This window comes from Puma concolor, chromosome D3, assembly GCF_028749965.1.
Source record: "Puma concolor isolate L17-30 chromosome D3, mPumCon1.1.hap2, whole genome shotgun sequence".
NCBI lineage: Eukaryota > Metazoa > Chordata > Mammalia > Carnivora > Felidae > Puma > Puma concolor.
The window spans coordinates 30,408,877-30,436,536 of record NC_141678.1 but is presented as its reverse complement, the minus strand read 5'-3'; the positions used below and the strand labels follow the sequence as shown (position 1 = coordinate 30,436,536).

Below are 27,660 nucleotides of genomic sequence, written 5' to 3'. Positions count from 1 at the left end.
TTTTTGGGAGAGAGAAAGAGAGCAAGCGAGCAAGGGGCAGAGAGAGGGAGAGAGAGAATCCCAAGCAGGCCTCACGCCATCAGCACAGAGCCCGGCATGGGGCTCGAACCCACGAACCGTGAGATCATGCCCTGAGCCGAAGTCAGACGCTTAACTCACTGAGCCACCTAGGTGCCCCTTGTCTTTCATCCTCCTAATGAGATCTTGTACAGAACAAATGTTGAAATTTTTGATGAGGTTCAGTTTATCAGTTTTTCCTCATATACATTGTGCTTTTGGTGTCAGGTTGAAGAACTTTATGTTTAGCCCTAGATCCCAGAGATTTTCTCCTATGTTTCTTTTCTCAAAGTTTTATCAAGTTCTGCAGTTGTACATTTTAAATTTAGGTCTGTGATCCGTGTTGAGCTCATTTTTGTATCCAGTGAGTGGTTTAGGTCAAGATTCATTTTTTGGCCTATGATGTCTGGTTGCTCCAGCACGGTTTGGTGGAAAGGCTGGCCTTCCTCTCTTGACTGGCTTTTGCGCCCTTGTCAGCACTCAGGTGGGCATATTAGCGTGGATTCTCCATTCCATTCCGTTCATCTAATACCACCCTGTAATGAGAAATCTTTAGCTGATACCACACTGTCTTGATGACTGGAGCCCGTGTGTTAATTTTAAGCGTTTAGTTAATGTTATGGGACACCTGGGTGGCTCAGTCGGTTGAGGGTCTGACTTTGGCCAGGGTCATGATCTCGCAGTTCGTGGGTTTGAGCCCCGCTTTGAGCCCCGCGTTGGGCTCTTTGCTGACAGCTCAGAGCCTAGAGCCTGCTTCCGATCCTGTCTCCCTCTCTCTGACCCTCCCCTACTTGTGCTCTCTCTCTCAAAAATAAATACACATTAAACAAGTAAATATAAACAAACGTTTAGTTAGTGTTTTAATAGTCCCATTTTAAAAAGTAGAAGGAAACAGATGCCTTGAATTGTTCTTAAACATCATTCCCAGTTCACAAGAAGTTGCAAAAACTGTAATAAAGAGGTCCTGTTGTACACATTGCTCAGTTTTCCACAATGGAAACACCTCCTAGAGCAGTAGCACATTATCACAACCAGGACGTTAGCATCAGCACAATATCACTAGCTACACCACAGACCTCTTTAGGATTTTAGTCACTTCTGCATTGGCTCGCGTGCATGCATACACGTGTGTGTGTGTGGGTGTGGGTGTGTGTGGATGTGGGTGTGTGTGTGCGTGTGGGTCCACATCACTTCCTTAAGATGAAATTAATTTTAATGATATATTTTATTTAACCCAACATATCCAGTACGTTACCATTTCACTGTGTAATCAATATAAAAAGTATTGCGACATTCTACTTCTTTTATTCATACTCCGTTTTCAATACCTGGTGGCATTTTACATTCCTTATCCATTTCCCACCTGTGCTATTATTTACTAAATATTTGTCAGTAAATTGACTCACTGCAAAATGTATGTAACTTATTTAAAAAGGTATTTCATATCCCTGCCATTAATGGAAGACTGACATGACTTGGCATAACAGAAGGAAAGCTATAAAAATAAATAGAATACGACCAAATGATATAACTCAGTTCCATGTAGATACTGTAGCCTGCCTGAGGCCTGCTCTCCTTGTTAAAAGAGGGGATTATGAAGTGTTATTGGAGGTGTTCAAGGCACGGTAGCACCAGACTGGCCTTCCTCGTAATCCGGAAAGTACAAGGGGAACTGAAAATGGAAATCACACTGTGATTCCAGATGATAAGACCCTGTGCCAGTGAACTGTCTAAAATCATCTCAGGACCAGCACGAGGCCCTCCCATGCTTCACCCCCTGTCTTGTGGGCTCCTGGCAAACAGGAACAGAGTTCCGGGTGCCAGGTCCTGTGCTTGGGACCGGGGACCCAGAGGTGCGTTAGATGAGTTCCTTGCCAGTGTAGTGGGGGTTTGTGCAGAGTCAGATGTAGGCAAACCCCAGGGTTGTAAGAGCATACCAGGGCCACCTATGCCATGCAGAAGGCTACCTGCTTACTTTCCAGGCAAGGGCGGTGAGGAAGGGCCTCTCAGAAGAGGGGCCAGCAAGAGCAAAGCCCTAGAGGTAGAGGAGACATGTGTATGATGCAGTGTGTGTGTGTGTGTGTGTGTGTGTGTGTGTGTGTGTCTGTGAGGGTTTGTGGGGAGAAGGGTGGCAAGTGCATGGTGGACGTGGTGGCTGGAACAGGATAGTGAGGTGGGGGCAACAGTGAGAGGTGGGGCCGGGGAGGAAACAAAGAGGAGTCTGCTGAGGGGTAAATGCAAAGGAGGGGCCAGGCTGGGACAAACAGGCACCTGGAAGGAGCCCACTGGGGTCCTCCTGGTTCAGGGTCATGGGAACCTCGCCTAGGAAGGCAGTGGAAATAGGAAGGTATGCTTGGATGAGTCTTCTGGAGGTAGGTCAGTGGGAGGAAGGGCAGGAATTTGGGCAGGGTGGACCCCGAGCCTCTCTCTGGAAGCCCTGGAAAGCTTAAGGATTCCCTGTCCCCCCAGCCAGGAGGCAGGCTCCCTGCCCTCTCTCTTCCCCTTCCTGCCTCTCCACACCCTTACTCAGATCAGCTTGTCCACGCCCATTTGTGCCCAGAGTTCTGGTGGTTTCAGAACCTCAGTTACTCGGGCTGTGTAACAGAAACAACGCAAGTTGCCCTTCTGTCTGCTGAAATCCCACAAGAAAAATGCTTGAAACCTGTAGCCCTTTTCTAAGGCCATTGCTGGAGTCAAGGGAGAGGTCAGTTCTCTTCATCGTTGTATCCTCTGCACCTGGCCCTGTGTTGGGCACATGGGAGGCACTCAGTAAATGTGTAGGGTGTGTGGATAGATGGGTGGCGTGAAGCGTCTTGCTCATCTTGTATCCCATATGTCTGGCTTGGTACCCAGCACAGAGTAGGTGCTTCCCAAATTGAAAGGATAAGTGAATGAATGAATGAAGAAGAAGGGAAGGAAGAATAATAAGAAAGAAACAGTCTTCTCACTTCAGCTGTCTCCAGGGTTTAGTACACTGCTTGGCAGAGGAGAAGCTCAGCAAGTATTTGAATGTGTATAGGAAGAGAGGGAGGAAAGAAGGAAGGAAGGTAGGCAGGCGGGAGGAAGGGAAGGAAGGAGAGAAGGGAGGGAGGGAGGAAGATAGGAAGGAAGGAAGGGAGAGGGAGGAAGAGGGAAGGAAGGAAGGGAGGGGAGGAAGGTAAGAAAGAAGGAAGGAGGGAGGGAGGGAGAAGAGGAAGAGAACATTGAAAGAAGTAGCTTTGTGCACGTTTGTGTATCCCCAGGGCCTAGCCAGGGCCCTGCACATGGTAGGTGTTCGGTCAATGTCTGTTGGACGTCCGTGAATGATGAATGGGTTTCTCCAGTGCTCAAGGTCCCAGGTCAGAGCTGGCAGTCTCTTCTGGGTTGGGCCGGCTCTCCCCAGGGGTGACCTTGCATCTGCCCTGGCAGGTGGACGAGCAGATTCACGCGTGCTACGCACAAACCATGGCTGAATGGCTGGGCTGTGAGGCCATCGTGCGGCAGAGGGAGCGGGAATCCCACGCGGCTGCCTTGGCTAAATGCTCATCAGGGGCCAGCCTGGACAGCCACCTGCACCGGCTGATGCACCGGGACTCCACCATCAGCAATGAGGTGATAGGCGGGACGCATCTGGGAGCACGGGGCGGGCAATAGAGGCCAGGATCTGCTCCATTTAGCTGCTGTAGGAATGGTGAAGGCTGGGTATCTGGAGCTTTGGACTGAGTCTCACCCCTAGCGTTTGGGTGGAAGGTTACTGTGGAGTTTGATAGACCTGCATTTGAGTCTAGCTTCACCATTTCCTATCTCTGGGGCCTCAAGCAAGCACCCTTATTTCTGGGCCTCAGTTTCTTCATCTATAAAAAGGGCGTGACCATTTGGATAGGGGAGGTTTGTGTGCAGCTCAAATGAGGTAGTGCATACGAAGCGCCTAGCACAGTCCCATTTTTTCAGCCAGTGCTCACTGAGTACCTACTACGTGCCAACAACGGTCAGGAATGTCCTGGAATGCCAGGAGCACTCCAGCGACCAGGTCAGACATACCCGCCCTCTCAGAACCTCCAGTTTAGCAGCCCAAAGGAGAAGCCAAGAAGAAAATTAATTCTCTTCCCCAGTGCTTGTACACTCATCCATTGCCAACAATAATACTGCCTAGGGTAGCAAGCAACCACCAGAAGTCGGTGACTCCTAACATTAACGCCCTTCGTGTGTACTCTTGAGTCTGGCTCAGCTGAGCAGTTCTGCCCTGAGCGGGCCTGGCTGGGCTTACTCTTGAGCCTGCTGTCCGTGCCTGGTCTGCTAAAAGGCTCGTTCATCTTTGCTGGGCTCTCTCACATGTCTGAGGCGACCGGGCTCTGCTCCACACGTCCCATCCTCCAGCAGGCTGACCTGGGCACGTTCACATAGTGAACGTAGATCATAAAGAGACGAAGCGGAAATACACAGTACTTGTTAAACCTCTGCCCTGGTAAGGTTGCTAACTAACATCCCGGTGGCCGAAGCAGGGCCCGTGGCCAAGCCTAGCATCCGAGTAGGCGGGAACTAGGAGCTATAAGGCAAAAGCATGTATACAGAGGGGAATAAAAAAAACAAAAACAAAAAAATCAGGCCATTAGTACCACGAGCTCTGAGTTGATCTTAAATATTTGTCCAGAGGTCTAGAGGACAGGGCAGTTAAAGGTGGGTTTTTCTGATTGCAAGAGTAGGGGGAGGGGGTCCAGTGGCTGCTGTGGCCCCTGAGGAGACGCCAGGGAGCAGAGGGCGCCCCCCTCCCTATTCTTGTGGTACAGATAGGAAGCTGAGGCCCTGACAGGGGACTTGCCCAAGTCAGGAACAGAGATGAGGCCACACTTACAGAATCCCTGCCTGAACTGAGTGTAGGGCCCCAGAGCCGGGATGCAGCCTCACACACACCTTCAATCTCTCTGTCTCTGTCTCTCTTGGCCCCTTTTTCTATCAGTCCTCCCAGAGCTGCAGTTCAGGCCGCCAGCACGTCCGCCTGCAGAGTGACTCCAGCAGCAGCACACAGGTGACCCTCGGGGAGGTGCCCCCCCTCCCCCATCCCCCCCCTTCAACTTGGAGTAAAGGGATTGGATGTCCATCATCTACAGGTCACTTGTTTTATGCTAGCATTAAAAATGGAGTTTTGGAGGCTCAGTCGGTTGATCGTCCGACTTCGGCCTCAGGTCACGATCTCGCCGTCTGTGAGTTTGAGCCCCGCGTCACGCTCTGTGCTGACAGCTCAGAGCCTGGAGCCTGCTTCAGATTCTGCGTCTCCCTCTGTCTGTCCCTCCCCTCCTCGCACTCTCTCTCTCTCTCTCAAAAATAAATAAACATTAAAAAAATAAAAATTTTTAAATTAAAAAAAAGGAGTTTTTAGTTACACAGGTAATATGTGAATCTCTTCCTCCTATAAAAAATTAAAATATTGCAGAGAGAGCTAAATTTGGCTTTGACCCTTCCTAACCCCCACTTGCCCTCCCTAGAAATGTCATCATTTCGCTGTGTATCCTTCCAGACCGTCTGTTTGCCTTTACATGCACACAAGTATGTACACAGTATGAAGACAATACATTGCACTGTTTGGTAATTTTTGGAAAATCCTACATAAATTCTATTATACATGTTGTTGCACAGCTTTCCATTTTATTCCATGAAATGTTAACTCATCCCACTCAATATTAAATAAAAAGCAAAGCACAAAAAACATGCACACTGTGACACCTTTGGCATTAAAACAGGAAATGTTAATATATCTGTTTTCAAAAACAACGGATGAAAAAGCCAGAAATGAATCAGAATTATTACCTACAGGAGGCAGGGGAGGACACAGGGAAAGAAGCCACATTTCCCTGAATATCCCTTGTTTCCTAGTTCCAACTTTGGAGTTAGGCAAATTTTGTATTGACATAATTTAAAACAATTGAACCAAGGGGCGCCTGGGTGGCGCAGTCGGTTAAGCGTCCGACTTCAGCCAGGTCACGATCTCGTGGTCTGTGAGTTCGAGCCCCGCGTCAGGGTCTGGGCTGATGGCTCAGAGCCTGGAGCCTGTTTCCGATTCTGTGTCGCCCTCTCTCTCTGCCCCTCCCCCGTTCATGCTCTATCTCTCTCTCTGTCCCAAAAATAAATAAATGTTGAAAAAATAAAAATTAAAAAAATAAATAAATAAAACAATTGAACCAAGAAAAAAAATTTTTAAACCAGAAACACATGAAATTAACAGATCATATTGGTGACATAAACACAGAGAAGAAATGTTTCATGTGACCTTGGAACATGGTCTTCTACTATCTATCCTTGATGGGATATGGCCTGAGGACATAAAGAACCACAAATAAATCCTTGCCCTTGTCCCAGAGACTTTTCCATAGTGTCTCATCTACGTCTAACTACTTTGGAAAATTGATCTGTAATAATCAACCACATGGATATAATATGCTGTTTTTAGCCTGTTTCCTATGTTGTAAATTCATTTCTTACTTTAAAAAGTTATATGCAAAAAATTTTTTGTGATGAAAGGTACACTTCCTGCTACTTCGGTTCCCTAATACTCCTCAATTTCAGTGCTTTCTTCTTTCTGGATTATTCTAGGCATTTCCATGCAGTAGGTCACTCTTATATTTCCCATGGCGGGAGCATACATTACACCTGGTCCGTCCCACTCCTTTCCCCGACTGTATAGTATTCCACGTGCATGTTCCATATTTGAACCGACCCCCTGCTGATGGATGTTTAGATTGGTGCTGGAAGCAGTGGGCATCCTAATCTCTCCGTGTGTGCATACCTCATCTTCAGGTGTTTGAGTCTGTGGATGAAGTGGAGCAGGTGGAGGCAGAAGGCAGGTTGGAGGAGAGACAGCCCAAGATCCCCAACGGGAACCTGATGAATGGCACCTGTTCCCCGGACTCCGGCCATCCATCATCCCACAACTTCTCCTCGGGCCTCTCGGAGCCCTCGGAACCCAGCCTGAGCATGGAGGACGGTGTCATGGACGCCCAGCGGAATGCCCCTCTGGTGCTTCGACCTGGGGACAGCAGCGTGGATGACGGGCAGAGCAGTGAGGCCACCACCTCCCGGGATGAGGCCCCCCGCGAGGACCTGGCCGTGCAGGACAGCCTGGAGAGCGACCTCCTCGCCAACGAGAGCATGGACAAGTTCATGTCCCTCACTGGCAGCATGGACGTGGCCCTGCCCGGAAAGGAGGGGGCCGCGATGGAGGGCTGGGGAGACAGTGAGGTGGGGAAGCACAGCCGTGTGGACAGTGAGGACAACCTCTCAGAGGAGCCCAAGATGGAAAGTCTCTTCCCCGCCCTGGCCTCTCTGGCCGTGGCCACTTCTGCCAACAACGAGGCGTCCCCCGTGTCTTCCAGTGGCGTCACTCTGTAAGTCACCAGGATTCTCCTGCACTTAATTTTCGTACCTAACAGCCGTGGGACGGTGGGTGTGTCCCACGAGCCTCAGTTTCCCAGAATGACCTCTGATCTGTTACATTTTCCCCATCACAGAGGCTGCACTGGAGAAGCCCTTCTGGGCAGACAGTATAGTATTTAAAGAACACAGGCTTTGCAGTCAAATCGTCCCGGGTTCAGTCCCAGCTGAGGCACCTCACTTTTTCTTTCTGAGTCTCAGTCTTCTATCAGTCGAGTACCTTCCTGACTGAGCTGTTCTCAGAAGTAGGGAGTCCAGTCCTCTGTGCCTGATGTGCGGTGAGCTTTCCATCAATAGCAGCCTCGATGATGAACATCTTGGGGTACACTCAGGTCCAACATCTTTTAAGTACTCCAGTTTACTTTGTTGCCAAAAAGCCCAAGCCAAAGGATGTCAACTGAATGGGAGGTTTTCTGAGCCAGGCATTGTGTATATCCATTTTCCTTTGAAGAACGTGTTATTTCTATGTAAGATATACATGCCCATAGTGTAAAGAGTGAAACAGACCAGACTGAATACAAAACCCAGAAGTGCCCCCATCTGCCCCCATGTAGCTCTCCCCAGAGGCAATAAGCAGTTACTCGTTCTGCCCAAATTACCTGGTGTTTACCCCCGTGTGTATAAATAACATACTTGTATTGCTACTTCCTGATCTTTTTCCTTTTTCTTTAGTTCCAGACATGAGCGTTTCACCCCCACAGCCTCCTCAACACAAGGGACCCCTTCCCAGCCCCATCCATCCGCTGCAGTTACAATAATTTTAGTTCAATGACTATCTGTTGTTCACGCTAGTATAACGAAACAATGTATATACACCATGCAGTAAACTGTATTTGTTTTTCTTTCCTGCCAGAAAATTTTGTTTTCCCTGGATGTGTTTTCATTTCCTCATCTCTGTTTTCTTGTCCTGCGTTTGCTACATACGAATCATTAATTCGCTCCCCCCAGCCCCCCAACCTCTGCCAGTTTTCTAAATCTCTTCTAGAACATTCAGAAACCTCAAGGTTTTCTGTTCATTTTGTATGCCTCAAGAATGCTCTCTGAGAGCCTCAGACCTTCCCCAGTCTTCTGCTCCTGGTGAATAGCTGTCGTCTTAGATTTTTTTTTTTCTCCACCTTCATCTAGAAGTTACTTCTGCTCTTAGGTTATCCACCTGCATAAGATATAAACCTGGTGTGAGGCTGTTAATTATCCAGGGAGGTATATTTTATACTTCATTTGACACCTATGTTCAAGACAGGTAGTTGTCTTTAAGGCCCTAGATGTAAGTAGCTTTTTCTACCATTCCTTTACTGGGGATGTGGCTCTTGGGGATCCTGCCTTAATGCGTGAAAATCTCTTATTAGATTCCTTACCTTCAGGGAGAAGGATCCCCAAACCATTAAATCCAAGCTTCAGGTTTCCCAGTCTGGAAGCTTTCCTCAAGGCAAAAGCCAGATTTGGTATTTCTTGCCTTTGTGGTGAATTTTTGGCCTTTAATCGTTCCTCATTTTTCTTGCCATATCACTGAACCTTTTCCTCAGATGGGGGTCAAGGCAGCAAGCCCGGCATATGCCAGAACTGGACTCCTGTCCGCTTTCTCCGTCTTCCTGTCCAGTGTCCCGCGGGGGCGGTGGGTGCATCTCCAGCTAGTTCCAACCGTCGTGCACAGTGAGGAGAATTCGTCTTTGCAGCGTAGAGGATTGTTTTGTTTCATAAAAGGGAAAGAAAGAAAAAGGGACTGTCATCGTACAAAGTGAAAAGAGGCTTTCTCGGAAAACCACAAAAATGAAATCAAACGCCCACCTGGTCCGGGGAGAGGATGTTCTTTTCAGTGGCAGCAGGAGGGGGGTAGGAGGAGGGAGACTGTCTGGAACGCGACCTCTCTGTGAGGAGCTGGCGTGTAATTGTTCTCTCCGTCCCCTCCTGGGGGCCTGCAGCCGGAGCTCCTGGACCTGTACACCGTCAACCTGCACCGCATCGAGAAGGACGTGCAGCGCTGTGACCGCAACTACTGGTACTTCACGCCCGCCAACCTGGAAAAGCTGCGGAACGTCATGTGCAGGTGGCTGGGGGGCAGGGAGGGGCGGTGAGGTGGGGGGTGGGCTGCAGGGGAGCGGGAGGGGGTGGCAGAGGCGGGGGCTACAGAGAGCCCAGCCAGACCGCAGCCTCTGCCGTTGGCACCTTGCCCACCTGGCGATAAGGTGACCGTCCCAGTAATGATAATAATAGAGAGCATTCGTTAAGCACTTACTGTATACCAGGCACCACCCCGAGCCCTTTACTAACGTCATTTCACTTAGTCCTCACAACAAGCCTATGGGGCAAATATTATCCCATTTAACAGGTGAGGAAATGGAGGCCGAGGGGTACCATACTGCTCGGAGTCCCCCAGCTGGGCAGTGGCTGGACGGGAACTCTTGCCCACATCTCTCGGGCTCTAAAAACATCTGTGCTTTTTTTCCTTTTTCTTTCAGCCAAGATCTGGAGCTTCTTATTCTCATTACATACTAAATATGTTATTTCTTAAAATATGAAAGTAACTCAGGCATATTAAATACCTAGATCAACCAAGGAAACCAGAAGTTCCTAAGGTATAAAGAGAGACTGCTTTCCCTGTCCAGGTATCAGTGCCCCTCGCCTAAAAGAAACTACTGCTAAGGATTTAGTGAATGTCTTCCCAAGCCGCATATAGATGGAAAATAACATCATAGGTAGTATATTATATAACATGAGTGCATACGTGTTTTAATGTCTTCTTAATTTTACCTATGTAGGATTAATATTATATTTTTCTACCACTTGCTTCTTAAACTTAATGCATCCTGGGGGGCTCGGTCGGTTGAGCATCCGACTGTGCTTTCAGCTCAGGTCATGATCCCAGGGTTGTGGGATCGAGCCCCACATCAAGCTCTGCACTAAGCATGGAACCTGCTTAAGATTCCCTCTCTCTCTCTCTCTCTCTCTCTCTCTCTCTCTCCCTCAAGTAAAATGAAAAAAAAATGCATCCTGGATGTCTTTCCATACTACTCTAACTCAGGGGTTCAGAAACTACTAGTATGGGGGCACCTGGGGGGCTCAGTCGGTTAAGTGTCCAACTTTGGCTCAGGTCATGATCTTACATTTTGTGGGTTTGAGCCCCATGTCGGGCTCTGTGCTGTCAGCACAGAGCCTGCTTCAGATCCTCTGTTCCCCTCTCTCTCTGCCCCTCCCCTCTGGCCCTCTGGCCCTCTGGCTCTCTGGCTCTCACTCGCTCTTCTCTCTCTCTCTCTCTCTCTCTCTCTGTCAAAAATAAATAAACATTAAAAAAAAAAGACCTGCTAGCACAGCCCACAGGCCAAATCCAGCCCCACCACCTGTTTTTGCAAATACAGTTTTCTTAGAACTCAGCCATGCCTGTTGGTTTGCATAGTATCTATGATTGCTTCTGCAGAGTTGAGTAGTTGAGACAGAACCTAGGCCTGCAAAGACAAAGCTAATTATCATCTGGACCTCCCAGGAAAGGTTTGCCAACCCCTGCTCTAACTCATTTTTATTAATAAGTACTACCTCGTAACTATTCTGTCTTACAGTCTCCCAAGCAATCAATCACTGCCTCTCCAGATTGAGTTGAGGAGACACAAATATAGTTTCAGTGTATGTGCTGCCTAAGCGAGCACAAGACACAAATATAATTAACTCTAATATATGTTACATTAAAATGAGAAGGTGCTGGGGGAGAAGGAAGGATAGACTGACTTTTGCTGGGTTATGGCCTTGGGAAAAAGTGTGGAAGCCCACACAGGCGGGGACATGCAAGATGGCCCTTGGCAAAATTAGGAGAGACTGAACAAACCACCCGGTATACACGTACCCTGTGGTAAGGCCACCTCGGCTCAGATCCTGCCCTTGCCATGTATTCTTGGGTGTATGACACTACGCATGTCGCTTAGCTCTCTGTACCTCAGTCTCCTCATCTGTGAAATGGGATATGCTAGGACCTTCTGCGTGTGATTATTTTGAGAATTTCGTGGCGCAGTATATGTTTAGTGGCTGAGCATACAGTACATGCCCAGTAAATGGTAGTTACTGTTATTCAAGGGCAGATGGGAACTCCAGGCACAGAAGTGCTAGGGCCAGGCACCGGGGTGTGAGTGTGTGCCCGAAAGGAAGAAGTACTGGGAGACGATGGTGGGGCTGTGAAGATGCGGCGAAGACAGTGAGTGCCTTACACGCCCAGGGAAGGCGTTTGCACGTTGTCTCGCAGTGGGCAGCCTGTGAGGATGTGGTGGCCTCTTGGAGCTGGGCTTTAGGAAGGCCATCCTGGTGGCTGAGAATAGGATGTTTGAAGAGAGTGGGACTGGGGAAGGGGTGGAGGCAGGAGCCGAGGGAGTGAGCGGTCCAGGTAGGAATGGGGGGCTGTGGCAGGAAGGAGGAAGAGGACGGGGGGGTTGGAGAGACAGAGGTCGTAAGTGCCATCCTCAGGCCCATCGTCTCTCTCTTGTAGCTACATCTGGCAGCACATTGAGATCGGCTATGTCCAGGGCATGTGTGACCTCCTGGCTCCACTGCTGGTCATCCTGGATGACGGTGAGCATGTCCCCCCCCGCCACCCCAAGGCCAGGGGTGCACTTTCCTTCCCACTGCAGAGGAGGGGTTTAACCTTACTTTGTGACTCCCACTGCAGAGGAGGGGTTTAACCTTACTTTGTGACTCTGGTGAGTGCATCAAGGTCCTAGGGAAATAGAAAGGCTTGTTGTTCCATGTTAGTCCACACTTATCACCAGGTGCCCGACACCCAGCCAGGCCTTTGCTAGCCACTGATTGCACAGACATGAAGGGGAGCAAAGAAAAACCCACACCCAGATGTCTTCACTGATGAATTCTACCAAACACTTAAAGAAGAATTAATACCAGTTCTCCACAAGCTCTTCCAAAAAAACAATAGGAGGGAATACTTCCCAACTCATTCTATAAGGCCAGTCCTTATATGAAGACCCACTGGTACCTTGATACTAATATCAGACAAAGATATCACAAGAAAAGAAAACTACTGAGTGATGTCCTTGATGAATATAAAGACAAAAACCCTCAGCAAAACACTAGCAAACTGAATCTAGCAAGATCTAGAAGAGACTATATACCATAACCAAATGGGATTTATCCCAGGAAAACAAGACTGGTTCAATGAATGAAAATCAATCAGTATAATTCACCAGATTAATAGAATAAAGGATGAAAATGACACAATCATCTTAGTTGACAAAGAAATGGCATTTGACCAAATTCGACACCCTTTCATGTTAAAAACTCTCCACAAACTAGGAATCGAAGGAAATTTCCTGAGCACGATAAAAGGCACCCAAGGAAATCCTACAGCTTGTTCATACTCAATGGTGAGAAACTGAATGCTTTCCCCCAAGATCACAGATAAGACACAGATGTCCACTTTTGCCACAAAAAGTTCTAGACAGGACAATTAGGGAAGCAAAAGAAATAAAAGGAAATGGAAAGGAAGTAAAACTATCTCTACTTGCAGAAGATCTGATTTTTATATACAGATAATCCTAAGGTATAAAAAATAATCTTAGAGCTAATAAACAAGTTCAGCAAGGTTGCAAGATACAAGATATGTATACAAAAGTCATTTGTACGTCTATACATTTGCATTGAACAATGCAAAAACAAAATTAGGAAGGCATTTACATTTGTAATACTATCTAAAGGAAGACCCTTAGGAATAAATTGAACAGAAGATGTGGAAGCTTTGCAGGTTCAATTCCAGACTGCTGTAATACAGCAAATATTGCGATAAAGCGAGTCAAATGAAGTTTTTGGTTTCTGAGTGCATGTACAAGTCACGAGTACACTACCCTGTAGTCCGTTAGCATTATGCCTAGAAAAATAATGTTCATGCCTTAATTTAAAAATCCTTTATTGCTAAAAAATGGTAGCCGTCATCTGAGCTTTCGGCAAGTCATAATCACTGGTTACAGATCATCATAACAAATACAATAATGAAAAAGCTTGAAACATTGCAAGAATTATCAAAATGTGAAACAGAGACCCAAAGTGAGCAAATACTGTTTGGAAAATGACGCCGATGGACTTTCTCAATGCAGGGTTGCCACAAACCATCAATTTGTAAAAAATGCAGTATCTGGAAAGTGCAATAAAATGAGGTATGCCTGTATGCCAAAACTGTAGAACATTGTTTAAAAAAAAATTGAGGATCTAAATAAATGGAAAGACACCTCATGTTGGTGAGTCGGGAGACTTAGTACTGTTAAGATGGCAGAGTGCTTTCCAAATTGATCTGGATTCGGTGTGATCCTTATCAGCATCCCAGTTGCAGTTTTTGCACAAATGGGCAAGCTGACCCTAAAACTCATTTGAAAATGCAAGGGACCAGGAGTAGCAAAACCAGTTTTGAAAAAGGAGAAGATATTAGGGGACACACAGTTCCCAATTTCAAAACCTATTACAAAGTTACAGTAATAAAGAGAGTGTGGTAGTCCCACAGGGGTAGACATGCAGATCAGTAGAATAGAATTGGCAGTCCAGAAATAAGCATTTCTGGAGTGCCTAGGTGGCTCAGTCGGTTGAGCACCGACTTTGGCTTAGGTCATGATCTCGTGGCTCGTGAGTTCAAGCCCCTCGTCGGGCTCTGTGCTGGCAGCTCGGAGTCTGGAGCCTGCTTCGGATTCTGTGTCTCCCTCTCTCTCTGCCCTTCCCCAACTCACACTCCGGTCCCTCTCTCTCATAAAAATAAATAAACATTAAAAAATAGATCATAGACCTAAATGTAAGAATGAAAACTACAAAATTATAAGAAAACACAGGCATACATCTTTGTGACCTTGGGTTTGTGTCCTTGGGTATTAAGCAATGGTTTCTTAGATATGACACCAAAAGAACAAAGCGACAAAATTAAAATTGAATGGGACTTGAACAGAATTTAAAACTGTTGTGCTTCAAAGGAAAATGAAGAGAGCCCAAAGAATGGAAGAAAATACTTGCAAATCACATACATCATACAGGGGACTTATATCCAAAATATGTAAAGGGGGGCACCCAGGTGGCTCAGTCGGTTAAGCCTGAGTCTCGATTTTGGCTCAAGTCATGCTCTCATGGTCGTGAAATGGAGCCCTACGTCGGGCTCCAGGCTGGGTGTGGAGCCTCCCTCTCCCTTTGACCCTCCCCCACTCATGCTATATAAATAAATAAATAAATAAATAAATAAATAAATAAATATATGTAAAGCGCTTTGACAATTCAATAATGAAAAGATAAATAACCCAATTAAAAATGAGCAAAAGGTTTGACTAGATATTTGTCAACAGAATGAAAGACATACATGTAGTCAGTAAGCATATTAAAAGATGCTCAACATCTTTACTCGGTAGGGAAATGCAGATTAGAACCACAATGAGATTCCACTTCACGCCCACTAAATAGCTAGAATGAAAACAATGGAAAATATCAAGTGTTAGTGACAATATGAAGACATTGTCTCTGAGATTTTGAAAGCAGACTGGCAGTTCTGCATAATGTTAAAAGTGGAGTTACTGGAGGACCCAGCAGTTTGGTTCCTAAGTATATCCCCAAGATAAATGAAAACACAGTGTTCACACAAACACTCTGTGTGAGCATGTGCACAGCAGCGTTATTCACAATCGCCCCAAAGTGGAAACAACCCAAGTGTTCATCAGTGGATGCATGCATAACCAAATGTGGTATAGCCCTGCAATGATAAAAAAAAGAACGATTTGGCAAAAAAAAGAATGATTTGACACTTGATATGGTGTGAAACCTCAAAGAGGCTCTGCTAAGTGAAAAAAGCCAGACACAAAAGGCATATGATTCCATTTATTGGAAATGTCCAGAAGAGGCAAATCTGTCTGTAGAGGCAAAATAGACTAATGGTTGACAGGGGCAGGGAGTGGGCGGGGTGGGGGGGTGGATGGGCCATGACTGCTGATGTGTGCAGGTGTCTTTTGGGGGTGATGGAAGTGTTCCCACCTTACAGATGATGGTTGCACAATTCTGTGAACATGCTAAAAACCTGAGCTGTACATTTGAAATGATGGATGTTATGCGATGTACATCTCAATAAGACTGTTAAATAAATGGGCAGCATAACTCCCTAGTCCTTAGACGTGGGTTGTGCACGGTGACTTCCTTCCAAAAAGTTCAGCATAGGTGCGGGCAGGAGGGAAACTGTGGTGGAGAAACCTAACACTGCGTCAGCCAGGTGACTGAAATCAGCATTAACAGTCATAAATCATGTGGATAGCAGGTGCCCTTGACATGATGTGTTTAAAATGGCACGTTACCCACGTGGTCTTTCGCTCAATAACCCCAAAAGCCAGTATCATCGTGAGAACAACATCCAACAAATTCCAGTAGAGAAGCATCCCTTAGAATATGTGACAACCACTCTCACAACTGCCAAGGTCATCGCAAACAAGGAAAGCCTGAGAAACTTCTATACCCAAAAGGAGCCCCAGGAGAGAGAACACCTGTGTGTAATGTGTTATCCTGGTTGGGTTCTTGGAACAGAAAATAAACAAAATTATGGAGTTTAGTTAATAATGTATCATCAGCGGGTTGTTAATTGTAACAAATGTAGTATACAAAAACTGTCCCTACTCCTTTCTCAACTTTTCTAGAAGTCTAAAACTGTTCTAAAAAAATCAAGTCTTTTTATTTAAAAAAATTTTTTAATGTTTATTTATTTTTAAGAGAGAGAGCACGAGCAGGGGAGGGGAAGAGAGAGAGGGAGACACAGAATCCAAAGCAGGCTCCAGGCTCTGAGCTGTCAGCATAGAGCCCGACACAGGGCTCAAACCCATGAACCATGAGATCATGACCTGAGCCGAATTCGGATGCCTAACCAATTGAGCCACCCAGGCACCCGTGAAAAATAGAGTGTTTTTAAAAATGAATGAGGTCTTACTGTGCCTTGGGAAACCTTCCAGTCTAGTGTAACTTTCTCCAGAGTTACCAGGTATTAAGAGAAAAAAAAAAGGTATAATTTTCAAATAAAGTTTTCTAAACGCTGGCTCATAAACAATATGAAACAGGTTTCTTTATTGCAGGACTTCTCAGAGCCTTTACTTTTCAATATATGTAGTCACTCTCTAGCATTTCCCAGAGTTATTGGACTCTTTCTCTGCATAATGCCTGTCAGCGCCTTTCCAGTATTGACAATTGCTGTTTTAATCCAGTGATTCCCAGACTTGAGAATTTCATGAACTGGTAGAATTTTGAAAAAGAAAAAAAAAAAGTTTGGAGACCAAGAAAACATCATCAACTTTTTATTAGAGCAAATTAGGGATCTTTAATTATTTTCTTTTATTTTTTTATACATTAAATGTTCATTGAGCTTAAAATCCATAAAACCACCAAACTAAATAATGTAAATGTCCAACAAGAAAAGAATAGATAAATTGTGCTCTAGTCATACAATGGAATACCAGTCAGCAATACACATGCATGAACTAATACACTAAAGCATCTAAAAGTATATATACTGGGGCGCCTGGGTGGCTCAGTCAGTTGAGCGTCCAACTTCAGCTCAGGTCGTGATCTCGTGGTCTGTGAGTTCGAGCCCCGCGTCGGGCTGTGTGCTGACAGCTCAGAGCCTGGAGCCTGCTTCGGATTCTGTGTCTCCCTCTCTCTCTGCCCCTCCTCTGCTCATGCTCTCTCTCTCTCTCTCGCTCTCTGTTAAAAATAAACATTAAAAAAAATTTTTTAAGTATATATACTGAGTGGAAGACGCTACAGATAAGAAATACATACTTGATTATTCCCTTCATAAAGTTCTAGAAGAAGGAATAGGATGCTGACATACAGAGTTGAAGGAAAGAGATCGCAGATGGTACCAATTGGCAACTAGGGATCTTTTAGAAAAAGAGCATCTGGTATCACCATTATTTCCTAAAAGAAAGGCTATTTCAACCCTCCAAGGAGGGAAGTATGTATTTAGATTGCAGAACATCCCCTGAAGTGCAGTACGCTAACACTCCATCGTCTCTGTGTTTGTCCTTCGGCTGTGGGTTTCAAGAACCAGCTTGGAGCCTTCGACCTTGGGATCACCTTGGGAGCTTGGGGTTCCTTGGGCAGTGGCAGCATTGGCCGTTTCTGCTGTGCTCTTTCCCCAGAGGCCCTGGCCTTCAGCTGCTTCACGGAGCTCATGAAGAGGATGAACCAGAACTTTCCCCATGGGGGCGCCATGGACACGCACTTTGCCAACATGAGGTCGCTGATCCAGGTTTGACCCAGTCCCTTTCAACAGTATAACTTATTCCAGCTCAGCCTGATGGACCCCAAATCAACTTCAGAGCCACACTTCGTGTAATGCAGCACAAGCCAGTTCATTCCATTTTGTTCATCCCATCGTTCATTCGTGGACATTTGGGTGGTTTCCACTCTTTGGCTCTCGTGGATTGTGCTGCTGGGAAGATTCGCTTACAGGTTTTTATGTGGACAGATGTTTTCATTTCTCTTGGTGATGCACTCAGGAGTGAGGTGACAGCTGCACCGTGTTACGTTCCCACCGGCCACGTGCCGGAGTCCCAGCTTCTCTCCTTCCTCACTGACACTTGGTTATCCATCATTTTGGTTCTTGCCATCCTAGCGCGTGTGCAGTGGTGTCTCATTACGGTTTAGATTCGCATTTTCCTGACTCATCCCACTGAGCATCTGTCATGTGCTTTGTGGATCTTTACCTGCAGGTCTTTAGAGAAGTCACTGGGGTTGACTTGAGCTGGGTTGATTTTCACTTCAAATCTTCTGCCCGTTTTTTAGCTCCACCTGGTTGTAGGGGCTGTAGTGGGGTCCGGTATGAGGATGTGCCCTCATTCTGTCCCCTCTGGTCCAGCCTCTTGCCGGGAGGCTGATGCCAACCTTTTCTCCCGCTGGCAGATTCTGGACTCCGAGCTCTTTGAGTTGATGCATCAGAACGGGGACTACACTCACTTCTACTTCTGCTACCGCTGGTTCCTGCTGGATTTCAAGCGAGGTATGGACTTCAAACTGGGGTCTTGTTCCCAGAGTCTTGGCAGCAGACCCTCAGGGAACAGGTACCGAGGAGGCGAGGGCGGGGGTGTTGCAGCAGAGCCAGAGGAAGAGAGTAACACCCAGTTATCGCGCTGTGACTGTTGGCTCGCCTGCCTTATTTCTCAGTGACACCGCGCAGTAGGTGTTGTTACTGGAGCAGGATTCTCGCACAGAGAGTCGTGACACCCAGGCTTTTCTTTCCAGGAAGCAGCTTTATTCCCGCCGGCACCGCTCAGTTGGGTTCGTACCCGAAGAACCGAGCCTCGAACGCCACGTGGCGTAGTTTTTTTTATATATGTTTCACCTCTGTGTCTCCCATACGTGGGAACACACAAACATGCGGTCAGATTAAGGGGTCTCATGTCACAAGGTCGTGAGGGATGTTGTCATGTACGCACATTAGCCAGGTTACCTTGAGGTTTTTTGTCCTTCCTTAGGGAGGGGACCCCGCCACATTACAGTCCCCATTTTACAGATGGGGAAACCAAGGCTGAAAATCGAATTCAGAGGTAGGACCGGCAGAGCCAGGATCTTAGGCCGCCTCTGTCTAGCCCCCAAGCCCAGTTAGTTCCCTTCCATTCTATTCTGCCGCCTTTCAGAGACCAGGTGCCCCAAAGCTCACGCAGCATGGTGCACATGTGACTTGGAAATGACGTGGGGCACAGCACACTGCTATTGTGCAGAGTCGGAGTGATGCTCATAAGAGTATCTACCCTGCGGGAAGGTGTTTTTAACGCGCCGGGCAGTGTGTGCTGAGCCATTTGTATGTATTATCTTTGCAAGCCTCACCCCACGTACAGAGGAGGAGAGAGAGAGGCTCTTGGTAGAGGCTTGGGCTAGCCCAAGGTCACCTTGCCAGCAAGTGGTGGGGCTGGATTCAGACTGAGTTTAGTGGACATAGGAAGCCTTGCTCTCAACCATTGCTCTCTCCAGTTTCTTGACTAGCCCCAGAGGCAACAGCCAGCTCTGCATTTGTACAGGAGTAAGAGAATACACCCCTGGGTGCTAAGGAGATACAAGGTGCAGGGAGAAAAAGGGGATGCTAGTCAAAGGGCAGGGACAGGTCGGTGTAAATCAGACCTGATTATGCCGGGTTCCTCCCCTTCCAGAAGCTGGAAACTTACATCCCCCCTAGTCTGCATAACCTCCTCTACAGATGGGGAAAACGGAGGCTTCCGACGGTCAAATGACAGAGTCTGGGTCTCCTACTTCCTGACCTGAGTTCTGCCTGCTCTCTGCGGTGCTAGGACAGAAGTGAAGGAAGGACACAGCTGGCCTGGGATTTTCCCAGAGGGAGGGCAGCACCGTGAGCTCTGTGGCTGACCCTCTCCCCACGCATGTGCGTACTGGTGTCTCACGCAGAACTTGTCTACGATGACGTCTTCTCTGTCTGGGAGACCATCTGGGCAGCCAAGCACGTCTCGTCCGCCCACTATGTCCTGTTCATCGCGCTGGCTCTGGTGGAGGTCTACCGTGACATCATCTTGGAGAACAATATGGATTTCACAGACATCATCAAATTCTTTAACGGTACCCACATGACTACGGTGTCATCTGAGGAGTGCGGGCTTCTGACAGGCCCCTTCGTGGGGCCTCGGAGGGGATATAGGGGGGTTCCGCCCACTTCTTATGTCTATTTCCAAATGGAGGGGTTGACATCTTGTAACACTGAGAATGCATTTTTCTCAAGAATCTAGCAGAAGGAGCATGAATGTTGAAATAAGGCTCAGGGGCAAACCCTGGCTCTCCCACCAGCCAGCTATGCCCACAGATAAGCCGTTTCCCATCTGCTTCTTCATCTGTAAAATGGAATAAGAGCGTCTGCTTCGGAGGGTTGATATGTACAAAAGCAGGCATGGGAAGGCATTTGAAGTGGCATGAGAAGGGCACAGTCATTGAAACCAGACGGATAATGGATTCTGATCCCAGCCACTTGGGTGCTGTGTGACTTTGGGCCACTGACTTTATGTCTCTGGGCTTCAGATTCCTTGAGGTAGAATGCTACTAACACCTCCCTCACAGAGATGTTCGGACAATTAAATGAGACAACATGGATAAAGCCTATCACATGATACCCAGCTCATATGAGGGGCCCCATAGCTGGAAGCTATTGCTACTGTTATCACTATTTAAAATTTTTTTAAGAATAAGGGGTGTCTGGGTGGCTTAGTCAGTTAAGTATTTGACTTCAGCTCAGGTCATGATCTTGGGGTCTGTGAGTTCGAGCCCCACATCAGGCTCTGTGCTGACAGCTTGGAGCCTGCTTCACATTCTGAGTCTCCCTCTCTCTCTGCCCTTTCCCCGCTTGGTCTCTCTCTCTCTCTCTCAAAACCAAACATTAAAAAATATTTTTTTAATGTTTTAAGACAAAAAAAATTTTTTTTAAAGAGGGAGGGCGCCTGGCTGGCTCAGTCGGTAGAGCATGAGACTCTTGATCTCAGGGTCACGAGTCCCAGCCCCACATTGGACGTGGAGGCTTCTTAAAGATTAAAAACATTTTTAATTTTTTAAAACCTAAAGCAAAAGAAGGAAGAAAAAAAAAGCCACCTTTGACCTTACCCCAGAAACATGATTTTTCTTTAATAAGCTTTTTATTTTGGAATAACTGTAGATTTACAGAGAAGTTGCAGATATAGTACAAAGAATTCCTGCCCTCCTTCACTCAGCCACCCCTCGGGTCTCTGCGTTGCCCGGTCCTAGAACTTTTCTCACGACTAAGAAATTAACATCAGTACATTACTATTAACAAAACTACAGACTTTGATTTCACCTGATGCCCTTTTTCTGCTCCAACATTTTCCAACCCAAGAAACCACATGGCATTTAGTGGGTTCAATAGAAAACCTTTTTTTCCCCTCTCATCTTTTCCAGTCATGTATTTGTTACCATCACAGAATCCAATTGTATCCCATTTTTTCCACTTAATACTTTAAATTTTTAAATTTTTTTAATGTTTACTTATTTTTGAGAGAGAGAGAGAGAGAGCGAGCGAGCTCAAGAGGGGAAGGGCCGGAGAGAGAGGGAGACAGAATCAGATGCAGGTTCCAGGCTCCAAGCTGTCAGCACAGAGCCCGACGCGGGGCTCGAATTCACGAACCACGAGATCATGACCTGAGCAGAAGTTGGACACTTAACCGACTGAGCCACCCAGGGCCCCTCATTTAATACTTTAACAAGTGTCTTCCATTTAATCATTTTTTAAGGCTGTCGAGTGTACCTATAGCCACTGTCTGCAGCATAAGGAACCGTCCCTATTGTTGGGTAGCTAGATTGTTTTCAGTTTGAGGGTGTGATTGAAAAAACAAAGTGCCCTTTATGCCTCTATAAAATTTTCACAGCACCCCAGGCCAAAAGTTCCATTTAGCAAGTAGTTAGATCCAAACCACTTGATAACTATATCCCAACAACTTAGCAGCTGTTTGCAAAAATGATACCTGTTGGTCCAAAGAAAATAATATCTTTATGTCATTCTCTTTTTTTGTAAGTTTATTTACTTATTTTTGAGGGAGACAGAGACACCACGAGTGTGAGAGGGGCAGGGAGAGAGGGAGATTCCAAAGCAGGCTCCGTGCGGTCAGCACAGAGCCAGACACAGGTCTCAAACTCACAAAACTGATTTCATGACCTGAGCCGAAAGAAACCAAGAGTCAGATGCTCAACCGACTGAGCCACCCAGGCGCCTCTCTATGTCATTCTTAAATAAGCACAACAATTAATGGGATATGTGCACCTGTTCGGCATTGCACAGCTTCTCAAACACTGGAACCAGATTAGACACCCTCACCTTCATGTATTTCCTGTTTCACAGTGATTTTCTTATGGTTTTTGCTTTTTCTCAAACTTGCTTAACTGCTTACAGAAAACCTAGCGTTACAAAGATATGAAGTCATTGATAGGCATGTAGGGCAACGTGTGACCTCCCAGATGCTACCAGTTTATGTGGTGTTGAACAGATATGGAATATCATTATGTTTCCCTCACAACGTACAGAAGTGGCACCCTGGGGTACCTTGGTAGCCAGTTTGGGAACCATGGTCTTAAGGCCCTTTTTTTTTTTTTCATCCAGTAAATGATTTTTTTTTTTAAGTTTTATTTGCTTATTTTGAGAGAGAAAGAGAGAGAGAGAGAGAGAGTATGTGTGTGTGTGTGTGTGTGTGTGTGTGTGTGTGTATGTGTGCACGCAGGGAGGGGTAGAGAGAGGAAGAGAGAGAGAAGCCCAAGCAGGGTCCGCACTGTGAGCACAGAGCCTGATGCAGGGCTTGAACTCATGAACTGTGAGATCATGATCTGAACCAAAACCAAGAGTTGGACGCTCAACTGACTGAGCCACCCAGGCGCCCCAATCCAATAAATGATTTCTTTATGATAAACGTCTAGGTTTAGGATTATTCTGCTTTCAAGATCCGATCGTTTTATGTGGCTCGCTATTTATTTATTTAGTATTGGCTACATTTTTATTTAGCATTTAGTATACAATATATAATATTTAATATAGTATAAGTATAGTATTGTCAAAGTCACTAGGCATTTCCACTTTTATATATATGTGTGTGTGTATATATATAATTTATTGTCAAACTGGTTTCCATAAAACACCCAGTGCTCATCACAACAGGTGCCCTCTTCAATGCCCATCACCCACCCTCCCCTCTCCCACACCCCCCATCAACCCTCAGTTTGTTCTCAGTATTTAAGTTTTTTATGGTTTGCCTCCCTCTCTCTCTGTAACTTCTTTTCCCCCTTCTCCTTCCCCCTGGTCTTCTGTTAAGTTTCTCAGGATCCGCATATAAGTGAAAACATATGGTATCTGTCTTTCTCTCTATGACTTATTTCACTCAGAATAACCCTCTCCAGTTCCATCCATGTTGCTACAAATGGCCAGATTTCATTCTTTCTCATTGCCAAGTAGTATTCCATTGTATATATAAATCCAGTCGTCAGTTGATGGACATTTAGGCTCTTCCCATAATTTGGATATTGTTGAGAGTGCTGCTATAAACATTGGGGTGCAAGTGCCCCTATGCATCAGCACTCCTGTATCCCTTGGGTAAATTCCTAGCAGTGCTATTGCTGGGTCATAGGGTAATTCTATTTTTAATTTTTTGAGGAACCTCCACACTGTTTTCCAGAGCGGCTGTACCAGTTTGCATTCCCACCAACAGTGCAAGAGGATTCCCATTTCCCCACATCCTCTCCAGCATCTGTAGTCTCCTGATTTGTTTATTTTAGCCACTCTGACTGGTATGAAGTGGTATCTCAGTGTGGTTTGATTTGTATTTCCCTGATAAGGAGCTACATTGAGCATCTTTTCATGTGCCTGTTAGCCATCTGGATGTCTTCTTTAGAAAAGTGTCTATTCATGTGTATGAATAGGTCTATGTGTCTGTTTTCGTGCCAATACCATACTGTCTTGATGATTACGGCTTTGTAGTAGAGGCTAAAGTCTGGGATTGTGATGCCTCCCGCTTTGGTCTTCTTCTTCAATATTACTTTAGGGGTGTCTGGGTGGTTCAGTCAGTTAAGCGTCCGACTTCGGCTCACGTCATGATCTCACGGTTCATGGGTTCGAGCCCCGCGTTGGGCTCCGTGCTACCAGCTTGGAGCCTGGATCCTGCTTCGGATTCTGTGTCTCCCTCTCTCTCTGCCCCTCCCCTGCTCAAACTCTCTCTCTCTCTCAAAAATGAATAATAAAGACTAAAAAAAAATTTTTTTTAAATATTACTTTGGCTACTTGGGGTCTTTCATGGTTCCATACAAATTTTAGGATTGCTTGTTCTAGCTTCGAGAAGAATGCTAGTGCAATTTTGATTGGGATTGCATTGAATGTGTAGATTGCTTTGGGTAGTATTGACATTTTAACAATATTTATTCTTCCAACCCATGAGCATGGAATGTTTTTCCATTTCTTTGTATCTTCTTCAGTTTCCTTCATAAGCTTTCTATAGTTTTCAGCATACAGATCTTTGACACATTTGGTTAGGTTTATTCCTAGGTATTTATGTGGCACTTAATAAAAATTTTTTTTGTTCCCCCCTCTCCTGTTGCTTCCTTCTTTTGTATCTTTTAACACCTGCCATGTGCCCAGCATGGTTTTCTCAAAAGGTTCCCAGTCATCGTGTTTACACGAGGCAAGGCGAGTGGGAAGATGTAACTCTTTTCAAGCACTGTGAGCCAACATCATGTCGTTTGATCTCACGGCAGCCTCGTGAAGTAGATGCTGTTGCAATCCCCATTTTACAGATGAGGAAACTAAGGCCCAGAGATGCAGGCCTTCTCCAAAGTGTCTGCTTCTGGAACTCCTCTGGAGATGATGCCAGATGAGGAGGAGGAGGATGCCCCAGGGACACCCCCCCCTCCCTTCTAGAAGGTGCAAGTGACCTAAGGATGGACACAGAAGGAGGCTCATGAGATTTTTGCCTTCTGCTCTTTCAGAAATGGCTGAGCGGCACAACACCAAACATGTCCTGAAGCTGGCCCGGGACCTCGTGTACAAGGTGCAGACTCTGATTGAGAACAAGTGAGGGCCACCTCACCCCGGCCCTGTCAGCCGTGCCACCACCCACCTGTCCAGCCCGCTTTTCCTCCCGGCTGCCCCGGGAGCGAGGTCCTGGTGTCTGTTCATGAGCATGGACTTCTGTGCAGAGAGAAACTGCCCCAACTTTGGCCGCCAGGCAGGTGGGGTCGAGGGTTTGCCCCTTGAGTTCAGCCTTACGTTTTTCTGTTTGACAAAAGATTGTCCAAGTCTGGGATTTCTCCCTTGTGGGAGTTGGGGTACATCAGTGGATGGAGGGAACAGTTTCGTTTGTGGTCTCCAGAATGGTTGCCTCTCTCTTATTCTGTCCCAATCCCTCCAAACTGTTCCGTCAGGGGAGACTTGGAGAAGGAGTTTTTCTTGGGGAACTAGTGTAGGAGAGGTCTGTGGGGCTACCTCTATACTCTGAAAGGGGCCTCTGGAGATGTCCCAGAACATGGCCGGCAGGCAGGCTTGGAGCAGAGTTTCTGCACCTCCCTCGGCGCTGTTGACAGGGTGCTGGGTGAATCGTCTTCTGAGAGGGGTCGTCCTGTGCATTGTTGGAAGGTAAGCAGCATCGCTGGCCTCTGCCTGCAAGATGCCAGTAGCGCCCCCTCCCCAACCCAGCTGTGACAACCCGAAGGGTTTGCAGATTTTGCCACATGTCCCCACTTGAGAACCAGTGGCGTAGAGGAGGGGCTGCAAGTGTATCTCCTTCCCCCCCCTTTTGTTTAACCACCTGCTCCTGAGGCTCTCTCCCACTTAGAAAAGGCACACAGGAGTCCACATCTCTCTCGGGACCTGGATTCTGTTTGTTGTGGTCTCTCATTTTTTTTCTCCTCCACCTGACCCCAGGAGAGACTTCTTTCCTTCTTTTCAAGAAAGCCTCTCCCTGAGAGGCTCCCCGGAGAGGGAGGGAAGGGCGGAAGGGCGGAACAGTGAGAAGTGTGGTAGGTGTGAGTTAGCCCGAGGTCCCGCCCAAAGCCCTCCAGGCAGGGTGGAGTCCACATCCCTTTCTTCACCTCCTAGGGAAGATCTCGCCTCTCCTTCTGCACTTTGGGTCTGATGCTCCAGAAGTTTGGAAGGTGTGTGTGAGTGGCCGCCACTTCAAGGGAGGTGGGGGAAGCTGGCTTTTCCCTAGGTGCCTTTGATCACTCAGGACAAAGGAAGAACAGGAAGGCAGAGGTCCGCCAGAGTAGACTGTGATGGGTATTTTCCTTGGAAAATATGCTGATGAACTGGCCCCCGGAACATGGATGGCTAAGTCTGGAAGTGGTCCCCTCCGCGTCTTCACACAAAGGGTCGCCAGTCACAAACAGACCCCGAGTTAGCTGGTTCACCCTGCCTACCTGTCCTTTGATAGAGCAGTCCTGCCAGCTCTTTTCTGAGAACACACGTGGGAGAAACAGAGTCAGGTTGGAAGGCTCCTCCCCAGAATGGAAGGTAGGATTTTGGAGAGGGGAGGAGACTCATAAGCACAAGGAAGCATTCACAGAGAGGGTACATTAGTCCTCTGTCCTGAGCAAACCAGGAGGGGGAGGAACCCCTACCCTGCGTGCTTGTGAAGGCTCGCCCCTGGGCCCCAGTGCCTTCAACTGCATCCCAACCCCCCAGTCTCCCACGTGGGGCCTCCTGAGCAGGACGGACAAGACCTAAGTGTCCCTTGCCTCTGAAGAATGTTCTCTGTGAAAATTGCACCTCCTGGCTCTGGTCCCCACCTTCCCAAGACGAGGAAAACACGTCCAGATCAAAGTTTTCCTTGCCACTCTCAACTCTTCGTTACAGAGGACATTATTTTAGCAAGACCCAGGTCCCAGACCTTCCGATTCTGATTTATTTTTCTCGACAGACTAGTCCCAAAGTATAGCACACAATCTCTTCTCCGCCTTCTCTCGTGGTGTTCCAGAGAAGTGTCCGTGGTTGTGATTTGGAACAACTCCTATTTGTTCAGCTTACGGTGTTTATTTTGGTCTCCGTACATCGTGTGTCTTTGTGTCTGGGAATCGAGTGCGTGGGAGTCATTCTGTCCGTGGAGTGCCCTCCTCCTTCTCTCAGTGTTGCCAACATATCTTGTAACTGTTTACTAAAGAGTTGTGTCTATATAGAAAGAAAATATATATAAACAGAGAAATGTGTGACTATGGGTTATTTTTTCATTTCTGTGTTTCGGGGCTTTTTTTAATGCGTAGGGAAGAGAGGTTTGCTTTTGGAGACTGTGTCCTCCCAACCGCACCCCAGTGGCCCATACCCAGATGGGGACAGAGCCTCATGATAGCTGCCTGGTCTTGCCCCAGGAGGTGCAAGGCAGGTGAAGCACTTCTCACCCCCTTGTATCAGTTAGCTGTCACCATGAATAATGCCACATAACAAACCACCCCAACACTTAGTGTCCTCACACTGCCATTTATTCATTAGCTCTCAATTCTGTGGGTTGACATTATGGGCCGCATTCATCTGAGAGGTTCTTCTGGTCTGAGATGGACTTCTTCATGTGTTTGTGGTCAGCCAAAGGCCAGTGAGGCAATTCTGCCTCCGACAGTTGGCTGACTGTTGGCCAGGAGAGTAGGGGAAACCGGGCCATGTGTCTCTCATCCCCTGGCAGGCCAGCTCAGGCTTGTTTATGTGGCCATGGTGGCAGTTTTTCAAGAGAGCAAGCAGAAGTATGC

General features: G+C 46.9%; 1 protein-coding gene and 1 long non-coding RNA gene across 2 annotated transcripts in view; one reads left to right on the top strand and one right to left on the bottom strand.

Annotated features, from left to right (window-relative positions):
• LOC112870395 (small G protein signaling modulator 1) overlaps nt 1-27,129 on the top strand; it is a 109,398-nt gene extending 82,269 nt beyond the window's left edge. Inside the window, 9 exon segments of the mRNA XM_086682386.1 lie at nt 3,466-3,648; nt 4,994-5,062; nt 6,829-7,419; nt 9,381-9,505; nt 11,927-12,009; nt 17,586-17,695; nt 18,349-18,445; nt 19,846-20,013; nt 24,916-27,129. Of these exon segments, the coding sequence (XP_086538512.1) occupies nt 3,466-3,648; nt 4,994-5,062; nt 6,829-7,419; nt 9,381-9,505; nt 11,927-12,009; nt 17,586-17,695; nt 18,349-18,445; nt 19,846-20,013; nt 24,916-25,004 (1,515 nt within the window). The 3' untranslated portion in view covers nt 25,005-27,129.
• LOC147575467 (uncharacterized) lies at nt 8,273-9,129 on the bottom strand. Its single transcript, XR_015242420.1, has 2 exons — nt 8,817-9,129; nt 8,273-8,614 (listed from the first exon to the last, which is right to left on the bottom strand). It is a non-coding gene; the product is annotated as an uncharacterized LOC147575467 (long non-coding RNA).
• Nucleotides 27,130-27,660: the final 531 nt, after the last annotated feature.